This window comes from Diospyros lotus, chromosome 12, assembly GCF_014633365.1.
Source record: "Diospyros lotus cultivar Yz01 chromosome 12, ASM1463336v1, whole genome shotgun sequence".
Lineage (NCBI taxonomy): Eukaryota > Viridiplantae > Streptophyta > Magnoliopsida > Ericales > Ebenaceae > Diospyros > Diospyros lotus.
Window position 1 is genome coordinate 34211333 of NC_068349.1, and position 12896 is coordinate 34224228.

Genomic DNA, 12896 nt, shown 5'->3' on the forward strand with positions numbered 1-12896 from the left:
GTGGGATTAAGACTCGTGAGCGTGATGATAGTATATGAGTTTGATTGACAAAGAACACAAAAACTCAATCTCTAATCAAGACTGAGGCAAATTTATATATTGTGGCAAAATAGTAGGCTCTTTTTGGACCCAAACAGGCTTCCAGGGTTCATTCATAGGAAGCAAAGTTTGGGTTTATGGAATGAGAAGAAAAGGTTTAAGGCCTGTCCCTTAAACAGCAGTAGGCAATGTGAATACCAGCAATGAGCTGTAACTTGTACTGTTTGTCTTCAATTTTGAGAGGTAGGTCTAGAGGAGTATAGGGGAATGGAGTTAAGATCATAGATTAGGTTAAATATTGAAACAGTGACAAACCAGATACAGTCATGGGTTTCAGATCTTAAATGAGCAGAAAGGAAGGATGTAGAACCGTAACATAAGTAATATATTTTCTAGTGATGAAGGATACACCCCACTCCGAACTTCGGTTCAAGACTGAGTTGAACCAAAGTACTTCAAACTCAGGCCACAACAACCTTCTCCACATGATTGTATCAACCAACATGGTAAGCCCTGTAATGTGTACAAATTCCAAACTTACCAAATAAGAGTTAATGTAATGAACCAATCTAGATATACATATTTCATGAAACAAAAGAGACAGGAAGAATTTCATGAATTAATCAAATTTACCACAAACCTAGACAAAACAAGGCAGCTCCAATACAATATTTTAACGCTTTCCAAAATGAAATTGATTTGGTCTGCATAGAAAAACAGTACTCTCAGATTTGGGTGAAAATCTTGATAAAAAGAACTGTATTAAACATCAAATTGTGCCAAAAAACAGAAGCTGAAGCATGTATTGAATTGTCACCTAAGCTAGCGGTTGATAAAATTGCACCATGATCTGGCCATCTTAATTAATTAGCCACTGGAGTACACGCACGAAACAAGGACTAGGACATAGACCTGGCATTCAACATGCTATTCTTGCCAAGAAGGCATAGAAGTTGCAGCCTACAATGGAGGAGGATATTAAATGCACAGACCTTTTTTTTCTGTTCACAAATTTTAATTTGCTTAGAATAGTTTGAATGCATCACCAATGACAAAGTCCCACCGAACAGACAGAACCACAGATCCATTCAGGTGTTCCTTTCAGAGAGCCCAAAACTATTTTATGGATCTTCAAGTATGTTGACATGTTAAAGAGACATACATCAAAGAAGGCTGTTATAAAAAAGCAACTTGGCCAATCAGTCTATGCTGCAGGACTCATTTCAAATGGAGGAGACAATTTTAGTACAACCACCATCTTGACTGTTCTTCCATACATTCTGGACACACTCATTCCTAAAAAGGATGAAAGGGAAAAAATCTCAAGACTACAAACCTTTAGTGTGGTTGGGAACATGGGATAGAACCCTAAGAACCAATTGCTAATTGTTCAAAGATAATGTAATCTTCTGCAGAAGTCTCTTGTCATCTTGTATTGTCAATAAAGCTTTTATTCACAATCTTGAATTAGTTTGACAATCACATTTCCAGGTTTCATCACAATAAATTAGCCTCTAAGCATCAGCTTAACATGGCCTTCCAATGTCAATGCCATCAGATAGTTGCATCTCCAAGGTAATTGTGTTCCATGCATATAATTTGACATAACAAGTTTGGAATTGGAGGTAATGAAAGGAAGCAGTGGCACCAACTTCTTCCATTCTATCAACTCTCGTCACAAGAGCATCTATTGGTCTTCTCCTTGCATGACCAAACCATCCTAAACCCATCTCAAGCATCTTATCTAACCCACTCCAAGTTCTAACATGGATAGCATTCACCATAACATATCAGGATCACGAAGCGGCTAATGGTTTGAAAATTTTCATTTGAGAATTTTCAGAACTACATAGATGCAACAGAAAGATACGATTTAAAATATAGTTTCTCTTTGAGCATCTTTTCCATGCCTGTACACCAAAGATAGAACATTTTGCTACCATAAATGGGTTTGCTTAATATTCTCATTTCTCATTGCAAAAGAAGAATAAAACAATATATATATATATATATATTAATCACTTTGTTATCCTGACAAACAAGCTATAAAACAGAATTGCCCATTATTGCATTAATATTTTCTCTGTCTTGCATAAATTCCTGGAAGTAAGACCTTTTGAGGGGGGTTCAGCTTCTTCTACACAATAATCATTGAGTTTTTTTTTTTTTTTATGATCATAATAATCATTGACTTAATAACAAATTCCATATATTTAACAATAATATAAGTGAACAAGACGAAAAAAAAAAATCAACATGCTAATTACTAGAATCCCATATACATTCTTATTTTCAATATAATAACTATTACTGTTTTGGTAGTAGCAGTTCATATTCTACATTCATGTTAATGTATCAACAAGCAGAACTTGTTTCCATCAAAAGTGCAATAAAACAATTCGAACAACCAGACAACATACCAGCAAGAACTCTAGGCCCAGAGGGCAAAGCAGTAATAGCATGTCGCATCTAAAGATGATTGTAGCAAAAATCTGAGCACCAGAAAACGAAAAGATGTCAGAGAACTTCAAGTAAAGCAACAGCAATATAAACCCATATAATTTACCTGGTGTGCGTACAGAGGATAAAATAATGTACCCATAAAGGAAAAGAAAACAACATTCAATAAGGTATCTCTGATTGTTAAGAGTAAACCAGTAATCCGATCTGTATTCTCTTAGGGTAGAATTACCCAATTATATACAGTTGGTCAATGAAGAGAACAGAAACTAATCTCTAAATTAGGCAATTGCCTAATCATAGTCTACAGTAATTAGGAAACACATACAGCCTAGAATACAGCCTGTAATATACATGCAGTCAAGATAGAGATAGGATCTCCTAGAAAAGGAATATGGAAATATGGATCTTGGGAAATGTATCTCGGTATCCTCTAATATCGATATCAATCAAGGAAGATCTTTTATTTTTTCTTCTCTAATAGTAGCATAAGTGTAGGGGAAAAGAATACATGATGACTCCAAAATTGTTAACCAAATCCCAAGAAGATTGAAGGGAGGATCACCCTCATGTCATCAAACAAAAGACAACTATCAACAAGTCTTTCAAACCAAATAGCATCTTCCTTCTTTCAGAAAACCACTGACTTGCTCTTGCTTTAACCCACTGCAAGCACAAAGATGCAGCATTTCTTTCCATCTTCCATGTTGTTAGTGTCCTATCTCTCTCCAATTATAAAGCATCAGCCAGTTGAAATGAAAGCAAGGACTGAAACAACTTCAGATACAATCCAATGTTTCTAAGCCAACCTCCTTGCACAAAATTTCAACTGAAAGGACATAACCTCTGCCTAAAATTTAAGAATCTTCTTATGACTTGTTGTCCATGCAAAGAATCCCATTCTGGGAGCAAACCTAGCAACAAATTCCTCTATGATACAAACAAGGGTAAATTATCGAAAAAATGCTAAACTTTTGGCTTTGTTTCAATTTTATATAATGAAGCTTTGCCTCAATTTTAAATGAACTTTAAATTTTTTCAATACCATACCAAACTTTTTTTTGTTTCAATTTTTTTCAACAGTATACCAAACTTTGTGTTGAGTTTCGATTTTATAATACTGTAACCCTCTGTTTGGCTGTGCCGTTAAACACTGAGGTGGACAATGATGTAGACGAGAATAGTCTTTGACATGGACAATGAATTGGGAAAAATATATTTTAAGTATATATATGCATATATATTCATATATAAGCAAATATATTTAGATTATAAAAATCCCCAACAATGGGAAAAACACCTCCTGCCCAAAATCATCCTATCTATATTTGTATTTAGATAAGGACTATATGGAGTTCTTTGGAAGTGTACAAGGAAATTAAAATAAAGGAAAGGATGCAAGGGTATAGTAGGAAAACTACAGTAAATACTTTTAGCATTCATAGTTCAAGGGTGTAACCTCACAATTACATTGAGAAGATTCTTCAAGCTTTTAGGCTGTTCGTTCCTCTTTTTGTCACCAAGGTAGTTTTGGACTCCTTGTATCTATCTTAAGTCTTCATTTTGTTGAAATAGCAGCAAAATAAAACCAAAATCTTACGATTTTCTCAGCAAAAACAAAAACAAAAAAAAACAAAAATTTTACAATTTTTAAAAGCAAGGAAAATGCCTCATTCACTTCAAATTTCCGCCAAGTAAATATTTCAACTTTGCAAACCCCAGGATTCGAGTTGCAGAAATATCCTTTTTGCAAAGCAAAGGGTAAGGTTGAGTACAAAAATGACCCTCCCCCCAACTCTCATGCAATGAGAAGCCTCATGCAGACACCTGTTTGTAGATCCATACGGTATATCGTCTTTCTTATCACTACCACCTTCTAACCTAGTGTGTTTACTCAAGACCAAAAAGAGATAAGGAACATCTACAGTACCTCCTTAAACAATCAAAATAGAATTTTCACTTGACACAAACTGATATGAAAAGAATGAAATTTCAAAGAAGTTTCTTTGTCCAGGCAGGTTAACACAGAGACAAAAACTATATTCTAACTAATTGAAAAACATATCCATCCATCTACAAATAATAACAAACATTATTTCGTGGTAAGTTTAGCATGCCCACATTCTCAATGCCGTCAAAGAGCAATACAAAGAACAGATCTTGCTCCTTTAGGGAACTAAGATTATGGTGGTCATATTCAAGGTAGAAGACATCAAATTATTTCCATGACCCATCAATCTACAAGTGGCCCAGAAGTGCAATTTAGATACTCCAAGTGTAAGAAAAGAGAAAATTCCATGGTTTTATCAATTCATTACCAACATTACCATATAAAATGTATGATATGAAGTTTAATACGCATACCAGACAGTTCAATGCTGCATAGAAATTCCCCTTGAGCCAGTTTCCATATCCCAAGTTGACTGCAAAAACCAAAAAGATGGGTTACAACATATGCCTCTAATTAATCAGGCTATGTCCAAAGGTCTACTCTAAGGGCAGTGTTGCATAGACTACCATAGAGCAACCTAGTATGTGACTAAGTACTCAATTAATTTAATCCTCATGCTAATGGACAGAGAATACAGCTAAATTTCATACTTCTTAAATAGATTTTGTGTTTATTTTTGATCAAATGCATTTACAAACTATATAGATAAGGACAAATCTCTTCTACCATTACATATTAGTTGACTGCTTGTCCAACCAATCAAAGTCAGACACATAACCCATATCTTATCCTAAGCATCAAGCATCAGGAACAGGTGTTTCACAAATTTAAAAAGTTGGACATAGCATAAAGGACAAAATCTCATTTGAAAGCCAGCAAGGAAAAGAAAAAAGATGGAAGGCCATTAAACAATTAAAAAATGACAAGGGTGTGAAAAATGGAAAGTTGGCAAGCAATTGAGCAGCAAGATTAGGGCAAAAAGAATGGCAAAAAAGGCTTGGTATGTTGGGGTAACCAGTTCACCCTAGGGAATACTCCACTTTTAAAGAAAGCAGAAAATGTGCATTACATCACTTTGTTTCTTCTCATCCCCTCAATCAAACAATACAGTTCATTTAAAATGCACACACACTTCTTCTAAAGGTAATGTAACAGTGTTGCATCAAATACAAAACTTGTAAATAACTTTTACTACATATTTGATGCATTCAAACATTTCCCAAAATTATAATAAACTTTTAGAACCATACATGGTCCTAACACTTGAGGAACACAGGCACCCATCTCTTATACACCAGTGAAACACCTTGCAAATCTGAATAAAATATCTTGGATCCAAAGATCAACCAAAATTAATATGGATTATACATTATTATAATACCACCTCCTTTTACAAATTTTAATGTCAGGAATACCAAAGCCCAAAACTTCCTATTCCTTTACAATAGTCAATAGAATTATTCTAAAATAAATATTTAGGACAATGATCAGATTTTTGTTTTCCAATATTTAGGACGTAAAAATAACTACCACTAATTGGATAAATAAATATAGTAAATCTTCAATCTTCAAAAAAAAAAAATAACTAGGTAAAATTTTTATATGCAACAAAAAAAATATACATGTTAAATCGTTCTCATGCCCTTGGGGTATTCTGTTCTGAGTATTGGGAAATTGTTCTCTGCAAGAATGCCCATTTTGTATCGTAATTCATGTTCATGCTTCTCAGTTGAAAGTTAACCATTTTGGATGTATTCTGTTCTGAGTTTGGGCAAATTGTTCTCTGCAAGCATGCCCATTTTGTATCATAATTCATGTTCATGCTTCTCAGTTGAAAGTTAAAACATTTTGGATGTATTCATGTTCATGGTACCTGTGCTTCTTACTACTATTTGAATATGCAATATCCAAAGTGTCCTAACTCCAAATCTTGTGAACGTGTTTCCAAGCATATTGAATATTTTATGTGGTATGTGCTTAAGAAATAATCTGAACTTAGACATAATGAAAGCACATTGGGTAGAAAGAATGTGCAAAAATAATGGTCCAATGTGATGATCAGTTAACAGATTCTAACCATAACAGCCAAAAGATGGTAGAAATATCAATAAGCATAGAGTTAGTAGCTATTTTGCTTAGCTTAGATATTTCTACTACCAGAAGCTTCTGCAAAAATCGCTTTTGCAAGAAGCAATTTTATTGTCATATAAAACTATTGCTTCATGCTTCTCCTCCACAACAGAAAAATAAATTTTATTGTCACATAAAACTATTGTTTATGTCGACCAAATACAATTAAAAATATGCAAAAGCACTTTGTCTCACTCAAAAGTGTTTTTTATTTATCACACAGCATGGGTAAAGAAACACTTAAACAACATGAAGTAATTACCTAAGCCTAATGCCAGAATGTTAGGAAGGGGACGGGTGCAGTAGAAGAGCAAATGAAACTGGACTGCAGTCAAAATCACAAAGAAAGCTTCAACTTGGTGGCCAAACTTATTTCTGATCTGTTCTTGCAGAGAGTAACAGGAGGAAATTACAGTTAGTACAGAATTGAACCAGACATAATATATATAAAGAATAAACTTATTGGACACTGCAAGAGAAAAGGTTAACATATATGCATTTGATGGGTCAGGAACCCCAAACAAAAGAAAGCTAAGCAGAGAGAGAGAGAGAGAAGTCAAAAGAGCAAGAAATTTACAAATCAAGGATGGTCAGATAGTCCTCCTATAAATCTTTGAAGCAGTTGCCAAACACATAACAAATGATAAAGCTCCCCAAAACGAATCCGAGAATCCTTTAAATTTAGTTGTTCAGTTGTGGAAAACAGGCCTTTTTGTTTGGAAAACTTTTCTACAAAGAACATAAAATTGAAAATCGTGTTCAAAAGAGAGAATTTTACAAGCAAAAGCTGGAAAACAAAGGGGCTGTTGAATTGCAGAAAAAGCAGAAAACAGCCCCCATTTTTTAGGGAAAAAAGAATTCCACAGAAAATATAAATAGCAAAATATGTTCAAACAGAAAACCAAAAGGCAATATTTTCTAATTTTCTAAATTTATATTTACTGTTGAAAAGCATTTACTGCTTTCTTTACAGAAAAAATGAGTGCTCTTCACGTATGTTTCAAAAGGAAAACATAGATTCCGAACCAACTAAAATCAATATTAATGGAACTTGTATTAATATCAATATGAATAGCAAAATGTGAATTTTAGAATTAAATAATAATAAATAATATTAGAAATATCAATAATATTGATATTGTAGATACTATGAAATACTATACAGTAAAATTTATTAATAATAAATAGTATTCTAATTTTAAAATTGAAAAAAAAATAATATTAGTATATCAACAACATCGGCCATAGTAAAAAATTTGTAAATTTATAAAAATTTCTAAAATTATAATTAATGCCATTACTGAATATCATTAATATTATAACATTACAAATACCATGAATATTATATGGGCAATATCCATCTTAAAACATTATCATTCTAATTTACTCACAATGTTAATATAATAGTAAAATTATTAATAACTCATTATGATCAAAATTATAATATTAGCAATAACATGAATAGTAATATTTAGTACATCAATACTATAATAATATTATTAATACCACAGTACTCTATCATATGACTACTGAGTACTTTATAATCATTTTAAACACATTTTTTAGCTTTTCAGATCAAAAACAATTTTGCTTTTTTAGTTGCATAAAAAGACTACTTTATATATGCAACAATTGAATGCATTTTTTAAATTTTCTTGGTGAAAGATCGATAAAAAGTTGTAAAGCTAAAGATAGTAAATTAGAAAACATCTCTTGTAATTGAACAGGCCCCAAGTCTTTTGTTTTGCAAATTTTCCAATTTATATTGATTGATGAAAAATATTTTTAGGGAGTTCTCCATTGTTTTCTTCACAAAAAAAAGATGCGATGCTTTTTTCCCATATTTTCCAAATAGAAAAAACAAGTTTCTTCTAAGCTAAAATCAATATTAATTGCAAATATATTAATAAAGGATAAAATTTTTAAATCAATATCTATAAATAATATTATAATATAGAAATTCAACTATATTTGTATTATCAACAGTAAAAATAAACAATAAATAAAATTAAAAAGACTAATAATAAATAGTAGAAATATTTATAACAACAATATTAATATTATAAAGTTTTTAAAGTGTAGAAAGGGATTAAATTATAATCAATATCATTAATGATTATCATTAACATAATTTATTAGCAATTTTATTATAATAATATTACTAATAAATCATAATCATTAAAAGTATAATATCAATTATATCATAAATATTGTAAAAATATATAATTATTAATATTCTAATATTAATAATTATCATATCATTATTAATGACATGGTATTACATTACATAACAATTAAACATATTTTCTATATAACAATTTTGAACACTTTTTTTTTTTCAATTTTTAAGATTAGAATTTTTTTTTGTATAGAAATATTGAATGTAACTCCATCTATGAATTCCAATCTAAAGCCAGTCCCAACCCAAATAAAAAATGAGGATTGCATTAGGTAGCCAACAACAAGCATAAAACTCATCAAATTAAACAAATGACGAATCATGGCAGCATAACCCTTCTTACTGACATGCTGCACTGCTCATGTGTACTGAAAAATAAACTAGACCCATCTATGCCAGAATGTAATGTTAAATCTACCTGAGTTCTCACATTTTCATGGATGGATATGAGTAAAGAAGTTAGTCCAAAGTCATAGATCAAAGATTGGATTATAGAATATTAGGACTTTGATAGAAAAATCTATGAAAGTACTGGATCACATTTAGGAGAAAAATTAATATCATGTGCCTTCAAAAAAACGAGATGGGTTGGAGAGAAGGCCAAAATGTTGACTAAACCATAGACAAAATCTGCATTGAGCCCTTGTTTATTTGCCCTAAAAATAGATGATCTCACTAAACACATCTAACCAAAGGTGCCTTGGTCTATGTGTTACGGACAAAGAAGCCTATCATCTAGAAGATAAGGAGCGGCAGTTAATGATAAGAAGATAAGGAAGCATGAAGCCTAAGAAGATAAATCAAGTTTAAGTTTTAATATTTTGTATAAATCTGTAAATTATAGAAGATTATTATTCCTACTTATTAGGTTGTTATCCATTCCTAGTTTTTTGGAGATTTAATAGCATACTTCTTGTATATATAGGGTTTTATACGCATGGAATATATATGAGAGAATTTCTATTCTACCTAAACTCTCTCAATATGGTATCAGAGCCTGGTTTCTAGGGAATTCTGTTTAGGCATTCATTGCCGTTTTTTCCCTGCTTAGTACCATTCCGGCCTGTTTTTCTTGTTTCGCTTCTTGAAGTGATCAAAGTCAATTATGACTTTCATCTTCACTCGATATTCTCTCATCGGTTTTTCCCTTCATCTGTTTGGTTCATCACCCGATAAGTTAAGTCCAAGTTTTTCCTAAGATGTCTACCATCTCCAACACCAATCCTACATCAGAGACGGTTGAAACAAGCAGCCCGTTAGAAGCTCCATTCACTGGATCTAGCAACTCAAGTAATGGAGGAGAACTACAAAATCTCCAGGCAGCCTACCGGTTGAATGGGAGAAACTACCTAAAGTGGTCCCAGCTTATCCGGACCTTTCTTAAAGGTAAAGATAAGATAAGTCATCTCTTAGGGACTGGTCCTAAAGAAGGAGATCCCATGTTTGCTGCATGGGGTGAGGAGGACTCTCTAGTTATGTTTTGGCTTTGGAATTCAATGATGCTCGAGATAAGTGATACGGTGATGTTTTTAACAACCGCTAAGGATATTTGGGAGGCTGTCAACCTCACATATTCTAAAGCGAAGGATGCAACACAGATATATGAAGTCCGAACTAAGATTGCAACAACCAAACAAGGGGTAAAATCTATTACTGAGTACTCTAATGTGCTGCAAACTCTATGGCAAGAATTAGATCATTATCAATGCCTAAAGATGAAATGTAGTGAAGATGCAGCCTTACATAAAAGATTTGTGGAAAAGGAGAGAACCTATGACTTCTTGGCAGGTCTTAATATGGAGTTTAATGCAGTCAGGGTTCAAATACTTGGCAAAGAGGATATACCTTCCCTAAATGAGGTCATCTCTCTAATTCGGGCTGAAGAAGGGAGAAGAGGAGTAATGCTAGACATTGCTCCTATAGAAAAGTCAGCATTAATAGCATTGAGAGGTCTTAACCAGGGCCCTGAGGAGGAAAGAAAGGCTGCTGGAGATAAAACTTCCAGCGATAGAGATTCTCGAGACTCTCTATGGTGTACCTTTTGCAAGAAACTAAGGCATACCATAGAGAGATGCTAGAAGTTACATGGAAAACCATCTAAAGGAGGAGAGCTTGGGGTCAAAAATCAAGCCCTATATGGCCAGCAGTCAACGGCAGATAGAGCACAAGCAAGGGGAACAAAAGGAGCAGGCAAATGGCTTAGATTTCAACCGGGTAGAAATTGAAAAGCTAAGAAACTTTCTAGACTCTCTTGAAAAGAAAGAAAAAGGTACCTGTTCTCTTACACTTACAGGTATGTCCTCTCATTCTCTTACCCCACATGCTTCGGAAATAACCCAATCTAATTCTTGGATTCTTGATTCCGGGGCAACAGATCACATGACCCCTTTATCCCATTGTTTCATTACCTATAGCCCTTGTTCAAGCTCTAAAAAGATAACCCTGGCAGATGGCTCCTTGACCACTGTTGCTGGCCAAGGAAATATTATCTTTAATAACCATCTAACTCTCAAGGATGATCTCCATGTCCCTAAACTCTTCACCAACCTCATCTCCATTCAAAAGCTCACCCTAGACAACAATTGCAGTGTTAATTTTTCTTCTACTTGCTGTGAAATTCAAGAACAGGGGTTGAAGAAGAGGATTGGGCTTGCTAAAGCTAGGGCTGGCCTATACTACTTTGATGGATCAAATGGGGAAGAAAACAAGGACAAGGTGAATCTTGTGTCTTGTTTGGTGCAATCTAATAAGGACCAGATTTGGTTACATCACCATCGTCTTGGTCATCCTTCATCTTTTACTCTTAGAGTTATGTTTCCAGCTTTGTTTAGGAGTTGTGATATCCAAGACTTTCATTGCCCTATTTGTGAATTTGCTAAACATAAAAGGGTGTCTTACCCTTCATCCAATAAGAGAACCTCTAGTCCATTCTCTCTTCTCCATAGTGATATTTGGGGCCCTGCAACTGTTCCCAATCGTTTTGGGGCACGGTGGTTCATAATATTTGTAGATGATTGCACTAGGGTAATGTGGTTGTTTCTTATGAAAAACAAATCTGAAGTAAGCACTATTTTTCCTAACTTCTATAACATTATTAGTACTCAATTTGGAGTGCCAAATAAGAGGCTAAGGACTGATAATGTCAAAGATTTTTTCAATCACTCCCTTGCACAATTTTTCCAACAAAAAGGAATTATTCATGAATCATCTTGTCCATATACACTCTAACAAAATGGGGTGACTGAGAGGAAAAATAGGCATCTATTGGCTATGACTAGGGCACTACTTTTCAACCATAATGTTTCAAAAAATTATTAAGGAGAGGCTGTCCTAACAACCACTACCCTTATTAATAGACTACCATCTCAAACTCTTGGATCCTATAGCCCTCTTCAACTCTTAAGTAATCATTTTTCTGATTTACATATATCTAGCAGCCGGAAACCAAAAATATTTGGGTGTGTATCTTTTGTGCATGTTCACAAACCTAATAGAGGCAAATTAGATCCCCGCGCTTTGAAATGCATTTTTATTGGATATTCCTCCAGCCAAAAGGGCTATAAGTGTTACCACCCTCCTTCCAAAAGATTCTTTGTCTCGGCTGATGTTACTTTTGTGGAAAATTCTCCCTATTTTGATCACTCTCATGACAGTAAAAAAGTTGCCGAGGGAAATCCAGTCATATCTCTACTTGATCTAGATCCTTCACCTCAAACTACTTCCTCACCAGATCCGGTTACTACAGAGGATACACCAGACTAGAGGTGTCAAAAGGGCCGGGCGGCCCGTGGGCCGCCCGGCCCAGCCCGTGACGGGCCGGGCTTTGGCCCGGCTTGTTACTGTTCAAACAGGTCGGGCCGGGCTGGGCCAAAGAAATTAGGCCCACAGCCCGGCCCGTGGCCCGTTGGGCCCTTATGGGCCGATAAGGCCCTTATTCATTTTTTTTTTAATTTTGTTATTTTTTAGTAATTATTGATATTGGATACTAAAAAATTTAATTTCGCAATATAAATAAATAATAACCATTAATTTATTTAAAATTTTTAAGTTAAATTTTTTATATATTTAAATTATAAATAAACATTATCCTTTTTATATGTATATTATTTTTCATATCAATTCACAAGAAAAATTATA

The 12896-nt window shown here is 33.8% G+C and overlaps 1 protein-coding gene across 3 annotated transcripts in view; it reads right to left on the bottom strand.

Moving 5' to 3' along the window:
- LOC127787412 (dol-P-Man:Man(7)GlcNAc(2)-PP-Dol alpha-1,6-mannosyltransferase) overlaps positions 1-12896 on the bottom strand; it is a 53627-nt gene that overhangs the window by 10354 nt on the left and 30377 nt on the right. For all 3 annotated transcript variants that reach the window (XR_008020154.1, XM_052315450.1, XM_052315451.1), the window contains 5 exons: positions 6843-6960; positions 4864-4922; positions 2460-2531; positions 680-743; positions 449-552 (listed from right to left, as the gene is read on the bottom strand). Coding sequence is in view for 2 of the 3 variants with exons in the window: in XM_052315450.1 (XP_052171410.1) it covers positions 449-552; positions 680-743; positions 2460-2531; positions 4864-4922; positions 6843-6960 (417 nt within the window). In the remaining variant the exon portion in view is untranslated. The remainder of the gene's footprint in view (positions 1-448; positions 553-679; positions 744-2459; positions 2532-4863; positions 4923-6842; positions 6961-12896) is intronic.